The 19452-nt window shown below is 46.5% G+C and overlaps 3 protein-coding genes across 9 annotated transcripts in view; 2 read left to right on the top strand and 1 right to left on the bottom strand.

Annotated features, from left to right (window-relative positions):
- LOC147006669 (uncharacterized) overlaps positions 1 to 3385 on the bottom strand; it is a 30457-nt gene extending 27072 nt beyond the window's left edge. The window contains exon 1 of the mRNA XM_085868237.1: positions 2877 to 3385. The gene's annotated coding sequence lies outside the window, so the exon portion shown is untranslated. The remainder of the gene's footprint in view (positions 1 to 2876) is intronic.
- Positions 3386 to 3425: 40 nt separating this feature from the next.
- Positions 3426 to 19452, top strand: part of LOC147006667 (uncharacterized) — a 65264-nt gene continuing 49237 nt past the window's right edge. Inside the window, exons 1-3 of one of the 6 annotated variants that reach the window (XR_015054654.1) lie at positions 3426 to 4055; positions 5979 to 6076; positions 6275 to 6394. The gene's annotated coding sequence lies outside the window, so the exon portion shown is untranslated. Of the gene's footprint in view, positions 4056 to 4078; positions 4196 to 5750; positions 6086 to 6274; positions 6395 to 19452 lie in introns of those variants that run through there. The other 5 variants (XR_015054663.1, XR_015054649.1, XR_015054660.1 and 2 more) reach the window with 5 other exon arrangements.
- LOC147006668 (uncharacterized) lies at positions 10796 to 19401 on the top strand. Of its 2 annotated transcripts, none has more exons than XM_085868246.1 (2): positions 10796 to 10969; positions 15636 to 19401. In XM_085868246.1, the coding sequence occupies exon 2, from the start codon at positions 16100 to 16102 to the stop codon at positions 17672 to 17674; it is 1575 nt and encodes a 524-aa protein (XP_085724372.1). In that variant the 5' UTR covers positions 10796 to 10969; positions 15636 to 16099; the 3' UTR covers positions 17675 to 19401. The 2 variants fall into 2 exon arrangements, with proteins under 2 accessions (XP_085724372.1, XP_085724371.1); XM_085868245.1 differs by lacking the exon at positions 10796 to 10969 and adding an exon at positions 11829 to 15117.

The raw sequence follows: 19452 nt of genomic DNA, 5'->3' as shown, positions 1-19452 counted from the left end.
GTCGCGGACATTGGTAACAAGACCAAGTGCGTAGATGACACGCTCCTATGGTCAGACACGATTGAGGGGAGCTACTTCCAGGCGGTCCAATGGCTGGATATATGCGGCCGGAATGGAATCATCCTCAACCCGGAGAAGTTTGTCTTCAGCGCACCCACGGTGGACTTCGCGGGCTTCACCATCACCATGACCGACGTGCGACCGTGCAGCCGCTACCTGGAAGCAATCCACGATTTCCCACAACCGCGTAACATCACCGACGTCAGATCGTGGTTCGGGCTTGTCAACCAGGTGGCATACGCCTTTAGTATGGCCGAACGAATGCAGCCATTCCGGAAGCTCCTGAAAAGTGGAGAACGCTTCCAGTGGTCCATGGAGTTAGAGGACATATTCCGCGAGTCGAAAGACGTGATCGTACAAGAAATCGAACACGGTGTCCGCATATTTGACAAAACTAAGCCAACATGCATCGCCACGGACTGGTCGAAGGAGGGAATCGGATTCTGGTTGCTTCAAAAGCACTGCCGATGCGTGCCAGTTAGACCATTCTGCTGCACTGATGGATGGAAAATAACCCTGGTCGGCAGCAGATTTACACACGCGGCAGAATCCAGATACGCGCCCATAGAGGGCGAGGCTCTCGCAGTCGCGGACGCCTTGGACAAAGCGCGCTACTTCGTACTGGGCTGCGAGAACCTGATCGTTGCGGTAGACCACAAACCACTGCTGAAACTCCTTTCGGACAGAGCACTTGACGACATACCCAACCCCCGCCTCAGGAACCTCAAGGAGAAGACCCTGCGTTATCGCTTCCGCATCATACATATCCCGGGAATGAAGAACAAGGCGGCAGATGCCATGTCGCGCAGGCCAGTTGGCACCACGCGACCTCCACTCATGAACCTTCCAGATGACAATGCCACCATAGCGACCCACCTCCAACCAAGCACGCACACCGACGTCCTGTCCCTCCTACGCCAAACTGAGCCGGAGTATGACGACGACGTCGAGGACAACCTGGCATGGTGTGCCGCGGGCCTCGAATCATTGCGATCAGTAACATGGGATCGCGTCAGGGAAGCCACCAGCAGCGATGGCGATATGCACATATTGGAGGGAATGACAATGAACGGCATCCCCGACTCAAAAATCGAGATGCCAGAGACAATTCGCGACTATCACCAGTACCGCGAGAACATTACATCGACAGATGGAGTGATCCTATACAAGGACCGAGTAGTCATACCACCCTCACTCCGCGGCGATGTGCTGAGCGCCCTACACGCTGCCCACCAGGGCGTATCAATGATGACCGCCCGCGCAGAATCCTCTGTATTCTGGCCAGGCATGTCGGCCGACATCAGCGCCACTCGGAAAAACTGCGAACACTGCCACCGGATGGCACCATCACAGCCTGGAGCGCCACCAACTCCACCTATTCCGGTCGTTTACCCCTTTCAGGCAGTGTGCTCGGACTTCTTTGTACACAGGGGTGCACACTACCTTGTGACAGTGGACAGATACTCGAACTGGCCGATCATCTCAAAGTCGACGGGTGGCGCCGCCGGACTCATAAACCACTTACGTCGCGCCTTCGTGACGTACGGGACACCAGAAGAGCTCGCGTCGGATGGGGGACCGGAGTTCACCTCCACCGAGACCAGGTCATTCCTGCACAGATGGGCGTACACCACCGCTTGTCATCGGTGGCCTTCCCTCACAGCAACTGTCGCGCGGAGATTGGAGTTAAGACAATGAAACGACTTATCACGGACAACACCAGCCCGCAGGGAGAACTTGACACTGACGCTGTGCAGAGAGCGATACTACAATATCGTAACACGCCTGACCCTGACACGAAGATCTCCCCGGCAATGTGTGTCTTCGGCCGCCCGATACGCGATTTCATCCCAATTATCCCCGGGAAGTACAGACCGCACGACACTTGGCATGAGACCCTGAAAGCGAGGGAGGAGGCCCTCCGCAAACGTCATATCCGCACAGCCGACACCTGGGCAGAACACACCAAACGCCTTCTGCCACTTGCTGTAGGGGACCAAGTCCGCGTACAGAATCAGACAGGATTCCACCCAAAAAATGGGACAAGACAGGCAGTATCGTGGAGGTACGCCAACACGACCAATACGTGATCAAGATCGATGGCTCGGGCAGAGTCACACTTCGGAACAGGAAATTCCTGCGCAAGTTTAGCCCAGTTCGCAATGACCAGCTGCCACCCCGGTCTATCTATGATGATCTAGCAACCCGAATCACTGTACCTGCACCCGTTGTAACACCGCAACTGCCTGACCTCGACAGCGAACCCGTGACATCTGCGACGCCAACGGGGCCCACGCCGGCACTGACGTCAGTATGCACACCCCGGCGCAAGACGACACCCGTTTTAGACACGCCAGCAGCACCAGGACGAGGCACACCGAGGCGCGCGATCCTTCAGACGCCACCATCGGCCCCTGAAACCCCGAGAGCCCCATCCCCACTGGGGCCCGATGTGACACCACCAGCACCAGCGATAGGTCAACGCCGATCCACCAGAGCGACCAGCGTGCCTGCCTGGCACAAGGACTACTCCATGGAATAGTCACACGATGGGCGATATAAACTTTTGTTCATTCATTAAACTTAATATTTTCTCAGCCTTTATCTATTAACATAATAAAGACTCGGAGGGAGATAGAGAACATTGTACTTTACGGTAATTCTACATATCGACGGTTCCCTGTGCCAGTGCGCATGCGCAGCCTGACCCGGAGCCAGGGATGTTGTGGGTGTTTCAACCTGTTCAATACTTGTTTGATTATTGTCGTTCCACGCTAATAAAGTGGTCGAACAAATTGAACTCTGTTCTTATTTACCTTCCAATCCTTGTGTCCCACCGTCATCACTCTCCTTTTATTTACACTCACACAAGGATACACACAATGAACTTATACAGGACCTTGCATTAATTAGGCCCGATTTCTCGGATTCCCGCCAAAACGCAGACTGGCCCGATTCCTCGGATTCCCGCCAAAACGCAGACTGGCCCGATTCCTCGGATTCCCGCCAAAACGCAGACTGGCCCGATTTCTCGGATTCCCGCCAAAACGCAGACTGGCCCGATTTCTCGGATTCCCGCCAAAACGCAGACTGGCCCGATTTCTCGGATTCCCGCCAAAACGCAGACTGGCCCGATTTCTCGGATTCCCGCCAAAACGCAGACTGGCCCGATTTCTCGGATTCCCGCGAAAAGACAGACTGGCCCTATTTCTCGCATTCCCGCCAAAACACAGACTGGCCCGATTTCCCGGATTCCCGCCAAAACGCAGACTGGCCCGATTGATCGGATTCCCGCGAAAAGACAGACTGGCCCTATTTCTCGCATTCCCGCCAAAACACAGACTGACCCGATCATTGCCTCTTCGACTGAAAACTCTTCTCCACTAATCATGTCTCCACCGTTAAATACTTCAAACATCCACATCACACCCGTCAGTATGAATCACTCAACGGTTTTTAAACATGAAGTTTAAACCGACGAACTCACTCGATCCATCAACGGCAGGTGGAGAAACCGTTGGCTCCTCGATTCAAACGAGACGATCAGTGCGCATGCGCGACCCACGTGATGCTTCTTCTTCCTCATAGTAAATCGTTAAATCTCTGAGAAAGCTTTTTATTCACCGACTTCTCGATGGATTTGAATTTCACGTTGAACGGGTGCATCGTTTTAACACGATTTGTGCGATTTCACTGAATTACCTTTTGACGTCATTTTTTATTGTTGGTGGAGTCAGACGTCTGGACTTCCGGTTTCAGCAACGGGGATGGTCGCCATGGAGACGGATGTTCACGATGTGCCGACCGATGGTAAAACATCTTCTCTGAAAATAACTCTCATCAAAAATTGGTTCCAGTGCAGTCAATTGGACGATGACGTCACGGGACGTTGCAAATTGAGGAAGAAGAAGAATCACGTGGGTCGCGCATGCGCACTGATCGCCTCGTTTGAATCGAGGAGCCAACGGTTTCTCCACCTGCCGTTGATGGATCGAGTGAGTTCGTCGGTTTAAACTTCATGTTTAAAAACCGTTGAGTGATTCATACTGACGGGTGTGATGTCGATGTTTGAAGTATTGAACGGTGGAGACATGACAAGTGGAGAAGAGTTTTCAGTCGAAGCGGCAATGATCGGGTCAGTCTGCGTTTTGGCGGGAATCCGAGAAATCGGGCCTCATTAATGCAAGGTCCAGTGTAAGTTCATTGTGTGTATCCTTGTGTGATTGTAAATAATAAGAGTGATGACGGCGGGACACAAGGATTGGAAGGGACTTTCATGAAGGAAGAGGACATTTGGCCCATCGAGCCTGTGTTACAGGTTATGTTTTCACCCCTCTTTGGTTGTCTATGAACAGGATATCTCAAAACGTTGTGAACGGATTCAGACTAAATGTAGTGGACACGTTGTGTGTGTGACGAGGACAAATTGATTCAATTTTGGTTCAGATCCGGATCCAGGTACGCCCTCCCTGTGTGATATAAAAGGTGAGCTGTTCAGCCTGGCGGAGGTGTGCGCTCTTCCGAGTGGCCGTTCATTGTTCAGTGTGAGAATGTCCTTTTCATGATCCCGAGCGTCTGATTATCCTTGAGAATGGATTTTAAGATATCCTGATGAAAGTGAAGTCCGTCATCAATCACAACACCAAGGTTTTTCTCTGTTTGGACATCCTGAATAGTGACGTCACTCGTGTGGTTCCCACTCTTACTGTTTTACCTTCCAACATGCAGGACCTTGAGTTTGGTTTCATTGAAGGGGAGTTTCCAGGTGGTGGACCATTCCTGCGTCTTGTTTAAATCACCTTGAAGCGTGTCTGCTTGATCCTGATTGTTAACTGGACCCATCATTTTCGTGTCATCACCAAAAATGTACACAAAGTTCTTGATCAATTGTGGCCGATCGTTAATATATATTAGAAACAAAAGGGGTCTGAGTACACGACCCCGTGGAAGACCACCTTTTACAGGACTCCATCTTAAGCTCACTCCGTGTATCGTAACTCTTTGAAGCCTTCTTGTAAGGAATGCTCCAATCCGAGGAAGGAGTTGTTCTCTGATGCCATGTGATGCAATCTCCATTAACAGTGTCTTGTGTGGAAACAGCATCAAACGTTTTGCCAAAGTCTAAACGGAAAATATCCACTGCATGTCCCTCGTAAACACGTGGCACTTGTGATGTGCACGATCTTCTCGGCTGGAAAACCATGCTGATCGTCTGTGAAGAGGTTGTGGGTCTTCAGTTGTGTTGCTCTGCCATCTCTGATTGTACCCCCCTCCCCCCCCCCTTTCAGCACTTTACCAACCACTGATGTCAAACTTCCAGGGCGGTAGTTCTCAGGAGCTTGCTTCCTGTCTTTTGAATGGGTGTGATAGGGAGTCGCCATTTCCCAATCCTGTGGAAGAACCTCTTCATCGAGAGACTTTTGGAAGATCATCAGTGGAGGTTCTGCAATGACATGAGCTCGCTCTCTCTCTCTTTCAACCATCTTGGATGAATACAGTCCGTCCTGCGAACTTTGAGCTCTTCCGGGCCCGAAGATTTTTTCTAACCGTCTCTGTGATGTTTGCGACAGCACCCAACTCAGGGCCTTGAAAGTGCTGCTCCATTATGGGTACATTACCCAGGTCATCATGTGTGAATACACTGCTGAAGAAGCCGTTCAATATGTCTGCTTTCTCACCATCTGTTCCAGATAACTTTCCACAGGGGTCTGCACCATTGCGATTTGAACTCAGATTCCGAGCTCAGCTTGATTCGTCCTCTTGGTAGTTTTGTCGAGTCAGGCGCCGTGATTTGTTTCCTTCCTCGGTGTATCTTTCAAAGTGTAACACACCGTCATTAGTCGTGTACCTTCTGCATGCCTTGTGCCTTTTTGCGTCACTGTGCCACGGCTTCCCTGGAGATGTCGGGGTTTCTCCAGATACCCTTCTGAGACGAGGCTACGGGATTTGGAATGCATCCTTCCACATTCTGTTTGAAATGCTGCCTGAAAAAGCTCCAAGATTCACGACAGCTCACGTAAGCAAGGTGATCCATCCATTGGATCTCCTCAAGCATTTGATTCACACGATCAAAATTTCCCTTTACTTATTCTGTTTAAGTTTGGGTGATATTGCTGACTCACGTGCCTTGGCAAGTACACTTTGCTCCACCACTATGCAGCAGTGGTCGAAACGAGGTATTCTGTGTAATTAACCATCTCCTGTCTGTAAGTAGATCCACGACGATGCAGCAGAGGTCGCAACTCATCCCCATGAGTGTTCATCTTCTGGTTCGGGGTTCGGTGCACAGAGACGACGGATCGGCAAGAGGATAAAAACCCGTCAAAAATATCAGGTTGGAATTATTTTATTCGAAATCTTCAAGGAGACTGGAAGACATTATGTATCAATTTATTTTAACACACTTCACGTTATTTCAAAACACCACATGAACAAATGTGATCGGACTTTTTTTTCATTTTTAAATCTTCTGGGATGTTTCGTTTTGACCTCACAGCCTCTTGAGCATGCCAGAATCTGAAGCCTCGGCCTAGCGTCAGGTGTGTTTCTATCATCTTTATTTAAAAGACACTCTGCTGATGTAAATGAGCACTCGTTTTACTCAGTGTGTGTACGTGCAGCGATTTTAACCTCCTTGTGCGTTGTGTTTATTTATTTATTTTAAAGTTTCTGCACTTCGCCCACGAGGCCCGTTTGTTAGTCACTGTCTACAATTCCAAAAGAAGAGACGTAATTCCTCTTTTATGAAAAATGTTTTTCAAGTTTTGTTTGTCCTGAAAAATAGACGTGAGTGAACACACAGTTGTGTGAAATTTTTTCCTTTAAGTCCATTCTGAAATGGTCCTTATGAAGGGGGTCAGACAAATACACACTGTGTTTTACATCGGTAGATTCTTACCTCCACCACCGAAGGTGAAGGAGGTTATGTTTTCACCACTTTCTGACTGTTTGTTTGTGTGCAGGATAGAGAACTATTGGAGAAAAGAACTATAACTCTGTCAGCACTGTTGACATCATATTTAATGAATAAGATATAAGGTTCACTTGAGCGACCCAGCAGTATTGGCGGCGGAGGTTTTGCACTCTCCCGAGTGCTCCTCCTCCTGTTAACCTCCGCCATCGAAGATGGACGGAGGTTACTGTTTTTACCCCTGTCTGTTTGTTTGTTTGTTTGTGAACAGTATTACGGAAAAACTCCTGTACGGATTTCGACGAAATTTGGTGGGGGGATTAGGTATGGTCCAAGGATCATGCCATTAGATTTTGGACTTGGTACAAAGTCCAATATGGCAGCTATGGTGGCCATTTTGAAAAAATATTTGAATTTTTGTTTTTGCATTTCTACATGTTTTAAGTTATTTCCAACCCCCCCCCAAAAAAAATTTGTGAGAGGAAAAAAAAAACAAATTTTGCAACTTTTTTTTCAAAAAATTTCGATTTTTTTTTTGGGCATTTCTGCATGCTCGTCGATCTAGTTTAGTTTATTCAATCGTGGTTCAGTAGAGTCTAATCCGTTTTGACCTACAATGAAGAGGATATCAGGTTCACTTAAGTGACCCAGCAGTATTGGCGGCGGAGGTTTTGCACTCGACCAAGTTTTCCCCCTCTAGTTATTCCTGTTTTGCTCTTCTTGTTTTTCGTCAATTTGTTTTTCATCATTTTTTCTGTCCCAAACCATATCCTGCTGTGTTGAATCGTTTAATTTGTGTCCCGAGTGAAGTCGGGCCTACTGGTGATAGTTGGAGTGTGATTTCCCTCTGTTTTTTTTTCCTCGTTTTCACTCCTTTTATCCCAGGTATTGTTCCTTTTGATCCCTCAGCTCAATCCATTTTCCATCCTCCCTCAAAAATACAAACAACATATCTCTCCATCTTTATTCAGAAAACAACCCAACAACCAACAACAACAGCATCAGGAAAACAATCCAAACTCTTATCTCAGTGCTCAGTTACTCATTTCCCTGTTTCTTCTTCTTTTCAACATCCCCAAACTGAATCTTCACTGAACAAGTTGAAAAAGACGTAAAATGTGACAGCCTCCATGGTTTTAGCTGCACGGAGTTAAAGAGCCAGCTCGTAATCATAAGATTTAGGTTTATGCACAACTGACTTGAGTGGTCATGTGACATGGAAGATTCTGTACGATTGGGCTATTCGGTCATGAATATTAATGATGTGGGTGGAGAAAGGCGGAGTCAAAAGCGGGTGGTGAAGCAGGGCAGGGTCAGCAGGGATAACAAAGGGGATATTTATTTTCAATGCAGGCACGTAAGCAGTGAATGGGGTTGGGGACAAGACATGAGCAAAAAGACCTACAGCCGATGTCTATTTATTATCTACATGCACTTAGTCAGTTCTACTTGGGAGACAAGGCGCCACAGACTTTCATGCAAAAACCCCAAGAAAGAAAGAAAGGAAAGCACCGGGCTCGTAAGCCCTTATAATTGCTCGGAGCCGGGATGACCGCAGGGGCTCCGGGAGACCGAGCAGGCTACCTGCCACCCTCTTGGTGACTCGCTGGGCGACCCTCGATGTCTCTGCCCGCACTCGTCTGGACTCCACCAGCTCCCCAACTCAACTTTCGACTCCTATGACGCCTCGAACAACGCCTTCAACGGCGATCCGGCTGGAGACTTCTCTCCGGCTCCGACTTGACTCTCTCCCCAACTCGCCACTGCTGCCGCTCTCCCCACCGATTCCACCGATTCCGTGGCTTGGATTAACCTCAGGAATAGAGACAAAGAGTAGGAATAAAGTTAGAGATATAATCACGCCAATCGATGAGATCGACACAACGCACATTGTGTCGTTTGTCCCATGAGACAAGAGGGAAGGGACTACCTGTCCGAAAATTCATGAAATAACTGTCTGGGGACCACTGTATGGTTGATGCCATCGCTTTGGAGGGATGCGGTTCCGGAAACCGCAACAATACTTTTGTCTAATTTATCATTTCCCTTCCTTTCTGTTTCACTTTGTTTTCCGTGGTGTGGCAGAATACCTTTTTATCCATTTATAACCCTCTTACTACTTTTTTAAAACAGGAACGACAAAACAGTTCTTATCTCGATGAGAAATTTGTTTTTGATGTTATTTTGTTTACTCACCTGACACCTTTAATTACCTTTAATTGCTTGGTCCTTCAGGAGAGGTGATGGAGCCAGCAGGAATCGGTCCAAGATTACCCTGCAACCCGAGTACATCTCAACAAAACCAAGTCCCAGTCATCCAACATGTTCTGAACCTCCAGAAAGCTCTACTACGCACTGAACCGATAAGCGAACAACACAAACAGACACATGAACATTGAGGGGAGACATCCATAGGCTGAACACATACTCTCTCAAGCTCAAAGCTGCAGCCAGAAAATTGAACATAAACACGATCAATCTGAACAGGCAATCTCTCAAAAAGCCTCAGACTTTGCAACAACTCTTTCTCTACCAGGTGCCTCTCAGCCAACTCAACCGCCAGGTGCACTACCTGCTCTGAATCACCAGCTGTCCATACTCCGAGGTGAAGAGAGACAACAGGAAACTCAACGCAGAATGGAACAGATGAGCAAGGAAACCGAACAGAGACCACGGTCCTCCGACGAAAGACGCCGGCAAATTGAACAGGCAATCCAACAGAAAGCCTAAATGTTGCTCGCAAAATGCGGAGACAATCCAAGTCCTCCTCCACCAGGTCCGTCTCAGGGAAACACCTCCTCGATCACAATATCTGTTCTGCAACACCAGCTATCCAAACTCAAAGGTATTGAGAGACATCAGAAATTTCAACAGACAATGGAACTGATAATCAAGGAAGCTGAACAGAGACACCACAATCCTCCGATGAACAACGCCAGGAAATTGAACAGGAAATCCAAGAGAAAACCTCAATTTGCTCACAAAATATGGGGTCATTCCAAGTCCTCCTCCACCAGGAATGTCGCAGGCAAACACATCCTCAATCACAATATCTGTTCTGCAGAGCCAGCTCTCAAAACTCAACGATGAAAGGAGACATCAGAAATCTCAATGCAGAATGGAACTGATATCTAAGGAAACCGAACAGAGATCACAGTCCTCCATTGAAAAACGTCGGCGAATTGGACAGGCAATGAAACAGAAAACCTCAATGTTGCGTTCAGAATATGGGGTCAATCCAGGTACTCCTCTCGCAGGTACGTCTTGGACAAACACATCCCCACTTTCACTACCTGTTCTGAAACACCAGCGACCTGAATGCGGAGGTGAAATGAGCTTTCATGAATCTCTACGGAGAGACGAACAGAGACAAGAGAAAATCGATCAGACATCCAAGCAGATGGAACAAAAATGCCTGCAAATTGAACAAGGAATCCAACACAACATCTTCGTGAAAACAAAATATGAAGTCATCGAAGTTGACGCTGGGACCGTATCGAGGTCTTGTTCCTCAATCGAGGAACTGTGTTCCGAGTGCCGAATCACCTTTGAATCAGGACTCGGTGTCTCATTGGGTGGAAACCCCAAATGTTCTCTTCCCTCTCAACCAGACGGAAAAGGATCACCTTCTCCAAGTTCACCACCGAAAGAATCACTCTCACCGAAACCACCACCAATATCTACCCAGGAAGTCAAAATATATATATATATATATATATATATATATATATATATATATATATATATATATATATATATATATATATATATATATATATAGACATGGAAAGGGGAAGAGGAGGAAAAGAATAAGGAGAAGAGGAAGAATCGAAAAAGTAAACAAGGTTGATGGAGGGGGAGAGTGGGTGATGTGTGGAGGAAGTGAGACACTCCTGAATGTCGAACAGAGACCCCTGCGATTTGGACCAGAGATCCATCAGCTCGCCTTCGATTTGTGTACAACATACAGGGTCAATCAAACTGCTCCTCCACCACCAGGTACATCTCAGCCAAATGACCTGAACCAAAATCGAATCCGTTCGGCGTTTTCTTTTCACCTCCTCAACTCATACACCTCGTTTTTTTCTCTGAATCCGTCCACAACTTTCTGAAAAATCGTGCTTCGTATTGTTTTGGATGCTTCGTGTTGGCTTCATGGTGAAGCTGGTGGGTTTGGGATCGTAGGGTCCTGAGTTCAAATCCCACTTGGCCATTGAATTAATACCTGGTGGGCCTGTCATCCTTGTGAGGTGGTAGAATGAGTACCAGCTTGCTGGGATGATTGAGCCATTTTAGTATCCTGTGTCAGAGTTGTGACCCCTCCAGTATTGTTCCCAATAGCCCAGAAGACTGCTATGGCAGCACTCTGTACAGGATGTGGTCTTTCTAAATGGTCAGGAGCTCAGGTGTGCCAGGGAAGGACTTTGCATGATGGAAGATGCCGAGTTGGCGACTGGCTTTGGAGACCAGCTTGAAAATGTGGCTTTCCCAGGAGAGATCATGGCAGACAGTGAGACCCAGAAGCTTGAATAAAAGGACTTCTTCAAGAAGATTGTTGAGAAAGTAGATGGGGGTGGGGGGTTTAAATACGGTCCGTTCGGAGAGACAGAGTGAGAGTGTGAGATTTGTCTGGATTGAAAGACATGATCCACGTGTTGGACCAGTTTGTGGTTTTATCCAGATCTACAGAGTAAAGAAGCTGCTGCTTGCCGATCTTAGGGTGACAGATGGTACGGTAGAGGGTGGAGTCATCAGTAAAGAGATAAAGAGGATTTTCCAGAGAGTTAGAGAGATCAGTGATGAAAACCAGAAAAAGAACAGTGTGCAGAACGCTACCTTGAGGAACTCCGGCCTGGACAGGAAGAGGGGATGATTGAACTCCATTTCGGGCCACACGTTGACTGCGACAGGAGAGGAAGTCTGCAAGCAATGAGTGGAGATGGCCTTGGATACCATGGAAAGAGAGTTTCGTGAGCAGGGCATTTTGCCAGACCGTGTCAAAAGCACACAATATGTCTGGACATGGCTCTGATTTCATGTCTGGCATTGAGGACCTCCATCAATTGATGGGAGAGCAGAAGCATCATATCCAGGGTAGAGTGACCTGGTCTGAAACCAAATTGATGGTCGGAAATCAAGCCATTGGAGAAGAGGAAGGATTTAATGCTTGAAGCGATGATGGATTCCATAACTTTGTTGATGATTGGTAGAAGGCTGATTGGTCTGTAGTTGCAGGGATCTGTTTTTTCACCTTTTTATGCAGGGCAGAAATGTTTTCTAATTTTCAAGCAGATGGCAGGTGACCTTGGGCAAATGAGAGGGTGAATAGAACAGAAAGAGGGTGAGCAAGAGCAGAGGAGCAGGTATTGAGGACAGGTGGGCTGATGCCATCTGGACCAGTTGTCGAATATGAGTCGAGGTATGACAGCAAATCTCCACCTTGTCAGGAGAAAAGGACGCATAGTCCAGGGACACCTGGATGTGACTGGGTCAGGTGGGTACGGAAAGCGATTGGTTTGGACACATGAAAGGAACTCCAGCCTTTTCGGACACAAGAAAGGAAGCAAACACAGATCTGAGGCATTCAGCCTTTTCACATGTGGTATCAGCAGTGCAGCCTTTTGTGGTCATGGAATGGGGAACATACACCAGAAACAGATTTGATTAGATGCCACGAGGATTTGGAGGAGGGAGAGAGGTTTGAAAGTTCATACTTGAGATTATAAAGATGTTGTTTTCTGGCTCTACTGAGGGAAGATACACACTCGTTCCGAGCTTTTTGGAAGTAACTGAGATTACCCTCAGTTGGGTTTGCTTTCCATGAGGTGAAGGTAAGTTTTTTCAGGACAACTGCCTTGCCACAAGCTTCAGTGAACCATGGGCAGGTGGAAGGGGAGGACAACTGAATACGAGATGTGATAAGTCTTTGCATTAGAGAGAGCAAGTTTCTTTGAAAGAATTCCCAGGATGAGTTGATGTTGGAGGAAGTAGAGATACGAGACCAGTCTCGAAGTTTGATGGTTGCTTGGAGACTCTGCCAGTCGGCTTGAGTGAAATGCCACACTCGACGGCAGTGGGGTGGTTCTCTGATAATAGCGAGAGAGATGTCCACTTTGACAAGGGCGTGGTCACAAGAACCGATTGGAGCGGAGGAAAAACAGCAGATATTTTAAGGGAAATTTGTCAAATTCAGATCCAGAAGAGATGGAGGACCATGGTTGAGATCCGGGTCGGGAAGTTGACCGATTGAGTCAGATCCAAAGAGTCGCAGAAGTCTTTTGCTTCAGGTGAGAGAGGTACCGACAACAAGCCAACTGACAAGATGCCAATTGAAGTCACCACATGTGAGGAAGAGAGAGTTTGGATGAGAGGATAGAAGTTGGTCCATGTTTTCGGATGGTGAGGGGCAAATGGAGTCATCACTGTTTGGTGGACGGCACAACACACATATAAACATGAGGTGGGAGTGATGGGGAAGCCGCAGCCAGAGGTATTCTTGGGGGTGTGGGGGAGAAAGTGCAGTGCATGGTGAGTGAGGAATCGTCTTTGATGAAGAGCAACTCCACGCCAGGATGAGGCTCAGGTCTGTCATACCAGAGGAGGGAGTAACCAGGGAGAGATACGAGGGAGTCAGAGATATCTTGGAGGAGAAAAGTTTCTGTGAAGCAGATTATGTCTGGTTTGTCAGTGACAACCTGTATGGAAAGAACTGTCAGGTTTGAGCAAAGGCCCCAGATGTTTGAGATCTACACAGTTTGGGACAACGGAGGAGGAGCTAATACTGATGAGGTGGAAGACAGTGAGGAGGCGTCAAGCGCAGAGGGAGGATGAGGGGAAAGATGGGAGACGTAAGAAGAGGGTATAACAGGTGAGGGGTTAGGAGGAGGTAGATTTAAGGAGGTGGAGTGAATTGGCACTGAAGTTGGAAAAAAAAAAAGGGAAGATTGATGGAACACGAACACACTTTGTAAACTGGGATTTTTTCGACATTACGTGAAGGATGTAAAAAAGGAGAATTAAGAGAATGGAGAAAAGAAACGTTTTGTAAGATTGGGACGTTTTAGATACGGGATGACGGAAAGGTCGAATTGAAAACAGCCTGTTGAAGAAGAAGAAGAAGAAGAAGAAGAAGATGAAGAAGAAGAAGAAGAAGAAGAAGAAGAAGAAGAAGAAGAGTCGTGAGTGATGATACAATAATGAGAACCACCCGTGTGAAAGGGGAAGTTGTAACATTTCAAGAGACGGTGTTTTTGTTTTTTTTAACAAAGATTACGTCTGATTGTGAAATCGAAAGGTTGATGAAAAATCGTGTCGGTGTTTGGTGATTTTGGATCTGCAAACACAGAAGGAAGTTGGTCGTTCGAGGAAAGTTACAGGAGGAAGAAGAAGAAGAGGTTGTAGTGGAAACACGTGGTTTTGGGTGGTGTCACGTGAGAGGTTAAAATAATGTAGAATTTGTTGTTGTTTTTTTAAAGATGAGGTGAAGGAAATGTTGAACATAAAATTATGAAGGTGAATTGTGAATGTGCGTCGGAAAAAGTATACGATGGATATATCGGCAGAAAAAGGAGGAAGAAGAGTCGGTATGGGAAGTCACGTGGTTATGTCGGGTAAAAATGTGAGGGAAAAGGTATTTGTTTTTGTGTTTTAAAAATAGTTTTTGATTTTTTGAGACATGAAACAGGGTAAAGTTGAGGGGGATCGGAGGGAGAAGGGAGAAAATATAAACTGATGTTAACAAGGACAAAATACAATAAACACGATCACGTGCACAAACGGGGAGAAGGGTCGGCCTCAAGGAAACACTAGATGAAAACTCAACAATTATCACAAGTTTTAACACAAGACCGAACTACAAATACACAGTAAACACAGAGATAACAAAATGACAGTAAAAAAACGACCAGAAAACTTATGTTTGAGAAAATCGGTAGAGACCCTGAAAAGGAACCGCCACCGTCACTTTGAATCCGGTGTTGATAAATTGGTTGGTGTTGGTGTGGCACAGGCATGATGGACCGAATGGCCTCCACCTACATCTAATTTCCTTGTGTGTCCTTGTATAGGATGGAGGAACAGAAACAAAACAACAACAAACAAGGTTTCATGGCACTCGGGAGAGGGTACACCTCCGCCAGGCTGAACAGGTTCCGTTTTGTATCCCACTGATCGGCCGGATCTGAATTCGGTCCTGAACCTGAATCGACTTGTTCTTGTCACATAACCAAGTCATCCACCAAGTTTTGTCACAACTCATCCACAACCTCGAGAGACAGACAAAAAACATCAATTAATATTGATCGTGGTATGGATCTGTCGTAAGGGTTAAATGGGTTTAGTTTATAATAGTTATTTCGTAGTGTATGTTCAGCATCAGTGTACGTAATAAATGTATGTGACAAGGCAGTAATGATGTTGTCTCGCGAGTCCCTCGTCTTCCTGCCAAAAATATTTTTGTCTAATTTATCATTTCCCTTCCTTTCTGTTTGACGTGGTTTTCCGTGAGTTGGCAGAATTCCTTTTTATCCCTTTATGACCCTCTCACTACCTTTTCTAAACAAGAGGAACCAGAAAACAGTTCTTATCTGGATGAGAAATTAGTTTTTGAGGTTTTTTTTGTTTACTCACCTGATACTTGGATTCCTTTTATTGCTTGGTCCTTCAGGATAGGTGATGGAGCCAGCAGGAATCGGTCAAAGATTTCCCTGCAACCCGAGTACATCTCAACAAAACCACGAACAACACAAACAGAAATGTGAACAAATTGAGGCGAACATCCACAAGCAGAACGGATACTCCGGAAACCTCAACAGTCAACATCACCACCATAGACAGTGAAACCAACGAAAACACGATCAAGTTTTACTCTGAGCTGAATAAAGAAACCAGGAAGTCAAATTCCAACAAAGGGAAGGGAAACACCAAGAAATCGAACAGAGACATCAGGGAACCGGACAAAAACACCTGCAAGTTGAACAGGCAATCTCTCGAAAAGCCTCAGACTTTGCACCAACTCTTTCTCCACCAGGTGCCTCTGAGACAAATAAATCGCCAGGTACACCACCTGCTCTGAATGAGCAGCAATCTAAACTCCGAGGTGAAGAAAGACAACTGGAATTTCAATGCAGAATGGAAAAGATAAGCAAGGAAACCGAACAGAGGTCGGCTGAAACACGCCGGCATATTGAACAGGCACTCCTAAACAAAGTATCAATTTTGTCGACGGAATATGGAGTCAATACAAGTACTCCTCTTCCAGGTACGTCTCAGACAAACACATCCCCACGTACAACAATTGCTTTGAAAGAACAGCTGTCGAAACTCGAAGGTGGAAGGAAATATCATGAACTTCTACGGAGAGACGAACTGAGAAAAGAGAAAATCAAACAGAAAGACGAAAAAAAATGCCGTAGAATTGAACAAGCAATCCAAGAGACAACCGTCGTCTTGCGGGCAAAATATGGAGTCAACCCAAGTATTTCTCTCCCAGGTCCGTCTCAGCAAAACACAAGCCAAGTTAAACTTTCTGTTCTGGAAGATCAACTGCGCAAACTTCAAGATGAAGTGAGACGTCAGCAACAGTTACACAAAGACAAAGACAGACCTACGCAGATCGAAACAAAATGCCATGGAGTTGAACAAGCAATCAAACAAGCAACCTTCATCTTGCAAACGATATACGGAGTCAATCCAAGTATTTCTCAACCAGGTCCGTCTCAGCAACACAAAAGCGAAGTGAAACTTTCTGTTCTTGAAGATCAACTGTACAAACTCCAAGATGAAGTGAGACGTCAGGAAGATGTACAGGCAGACAAAAACAGACAAATGGAGAACGAACAGAAATATCTTGGAGTTGAACAAGCAATCAAACAAGCAACCTTCATCTTGCAAACAAAATACGGAGTGAATCCAAGTATTTCTCTTCCAGCTCCGTCTCAACAAAACACAAGCGAAGTTAAACTTTCTGTTATGGAAGATCACCTGTGCAAACTCCAATGTGAATTGAAACGTCAGCAACAATTACAGATGGAGAAAAACAGACAAACACACATCGAAAAAAAATGTCTGCAAATTGGACAGGCAATCCAAGACAAAACTTTCGTCTTGCCAACCGTGTATGAAGTCAATCCAAGTACCCCTCCACCAGGTACATCTCAGGAAAATAAATCACCACTGACACCATCTGTGCTGGAACACCAGGTGTCCAAAGTTCCTCATGAAGAGAGACAACAGGAATCTCAATGCAAAATGGAAGTGATATGTAAGGAAATCGAACAGAGACGACAGTCCTCCATTGAAAAACGCCGGCGAATTGAACAGGAGATCCAACAGAAAACCTCAATGTTGCACACAAAATATGGAGTCAATCCAAGTCCTCCTCCAGCAGGTCTGTCTCGGACAAACACATCCCCACTGACACGACCTGTTCTGAAACACCTGCTGCCTGAATTCGGAGGTGAAATGAGCTTTCATGAATCTCTACCGAGAGACGAACAGAGACAAGAGAAAATCGATCAGACATCCAAGAAGATGGAACAAAAATACCTGCAAATTGAACAAGGAATCCAACACAACATCTTCGTGAAAACAAAATACGAAGTCATCGAAGGAGGCGCTGGGACCGCATCGAGGACTTGTTCTTCAAGGGAGGATCCGTGTGCCGAGACACCTTTGAATCAGGATGCGGTGTCTCGTTGGGTGTAAACCCCAAATGCTCTCTTCCCTCTCAACCAGACATAAAAGGATCACCCTGTCCAAGTTCACCACCGAAAAAATCACCCTCACTGAAACCACTTCCAATGTCTTCCCTTGAAGTCAAAAAGAAATAAATAATATAAATAGGGGGAAGAAGACGAAAAGAATAACAAGAAGAGGAAGAATCTAAAAAGTAAACGAGGTTAGGGGAGAGGGAGAGTGGGTGATGTGTGGAGGAAGTGCGAATCAACACAACTGCTTTGTTTTTTTCCAAGAGGAAACAGAAAAAATGATGTTTCTTCTCAAGATGAGAAGTCTTTTTTTGATGTTTTCCTGTTTCCTCACCTGACGCTTCTTTTTCTTGCTTGGTCCTTCAGGATAGGTGATGGAGTCAGCAGGAATCAGATGAAGATTACCCCACAACCGAATTGCATCTCAACAAAACTAAGTCCCAGTTATCCAACATGTTCTGAAACACCAGCAATTTGCACTACGGACTGAACCGATCAGGAGACAACACGAACAGAAACACGAACAAATTGAGAGGAGACATCCTCAAGCTGAACAGATACTCCCGCAAGCTCAACAGTCAACAACAACATCACAGACAGTAAAACCAAGGAAAACACGATCAAGTTTTACTCTGAGCTGAACAAAGAAATCAGGAAGTCAAACTCCAGCAAAGGGAAGGGAAACACCAGGAAATCAAGATGTATGTATATCGAACAGAAACTCCTGCATATCGAACAGAGACACCTGTATATCGAACAGACTCCTGCATATCGAACAGAGACACCTGTATATCGAACAGAGACCTCTGCATATCGAACAGAGACCCCTGCATATCGAACAGAGACACCCGCATATCGAACAGAGACGCTCACAAGTCGAACAGAGATGCCTGCATATCGATCAGTTTAGATAGTTGATGACCATCGATCAGGCAAGGTTGTGGTCAATCTGACGGGCAGGTTGGACAAGTGTGGAGTTATCAGCCCTCGCTTTGACGTTCAACTCAAAGACTTGGAGAAGTGGCAGAGAAACCTCCTGCCTTCTCGACAGTTTGGGATGCAGAGTATGGTGTACGAGGTGCAGTGGAGAGAGTTTGGTTGTCGGGACGAGCGCTGAGCGGAGCTCTGGAGGCTGACTGCGGCTGACTGGCGCCTGGTTCTATCATCGCCTCTCGCTGGCGCCTGGTTCTATCATCGCCTCTCGCTGGTGCCTGGTTCTATCATCGCCTCTCGCTGGCCTGGTTCGCTTGTGTCATCCAAACCACACGAGGTGGACAGGTCCATGTCCTTCTGAGTATCTGTGTGTGTGTGTCTGTCGGTGGGCCCGTCTTTTAGGAGTAAATTTTTAAGTGCCTTCGGTGTACATTATTTGCCTTGCATCTCTTATTAGTCGTGATAACTCTGCCCTGACGTTCTTCCCTCCTTCCCCACCTTCTGTTAATAAATACCCTATTTGTTAAATGTATCAGCTCGTTTTTGTGTTTCTGATATTGGATTAACACGGTGCGTGTTGGGGAATTAGAAACGCCATTGTTGCCGTAGTGGTGTGCATTTGGGACCGACGGAAGCTCGGTGACCATCCTCTTGGGTCACGCACGGGTCGAACGCGCATACGGCTCTTCCTGTGCGAGTTCCGTCGAGGGTGTGAATACTCGGTAGCTCGCCATGTGGGTCTCAGTATTTTGAAGTCTGGCAAATAACCCTGCAGCACGTGGTGGAATTATTGACGATTCACGGTCCGGTGAGGGACCCGTACACTCGGAGTTTTCTGAAAGG

Source organism: Eptatretus burgeri, unplaced genomic scaffold (genome assembly GCF_056783735.1).
Source record: "Eptatretus burgeri isolate ZD-2024b unplaced genomic scaffold, Ebu_testis_v1 Ebu_testis_scaffold_3157, whole genome shotgun sequence".
Taxonomy (NCBI): Eukaryota; Metazoa; Chordata; class Myxini; order Myxiniformes; family Myxinidae; genus Eptatretus; species Eptatretus burgeri.
This window is presented reverse-complemented; position numbering and strand designations above follow the sequence as displayed.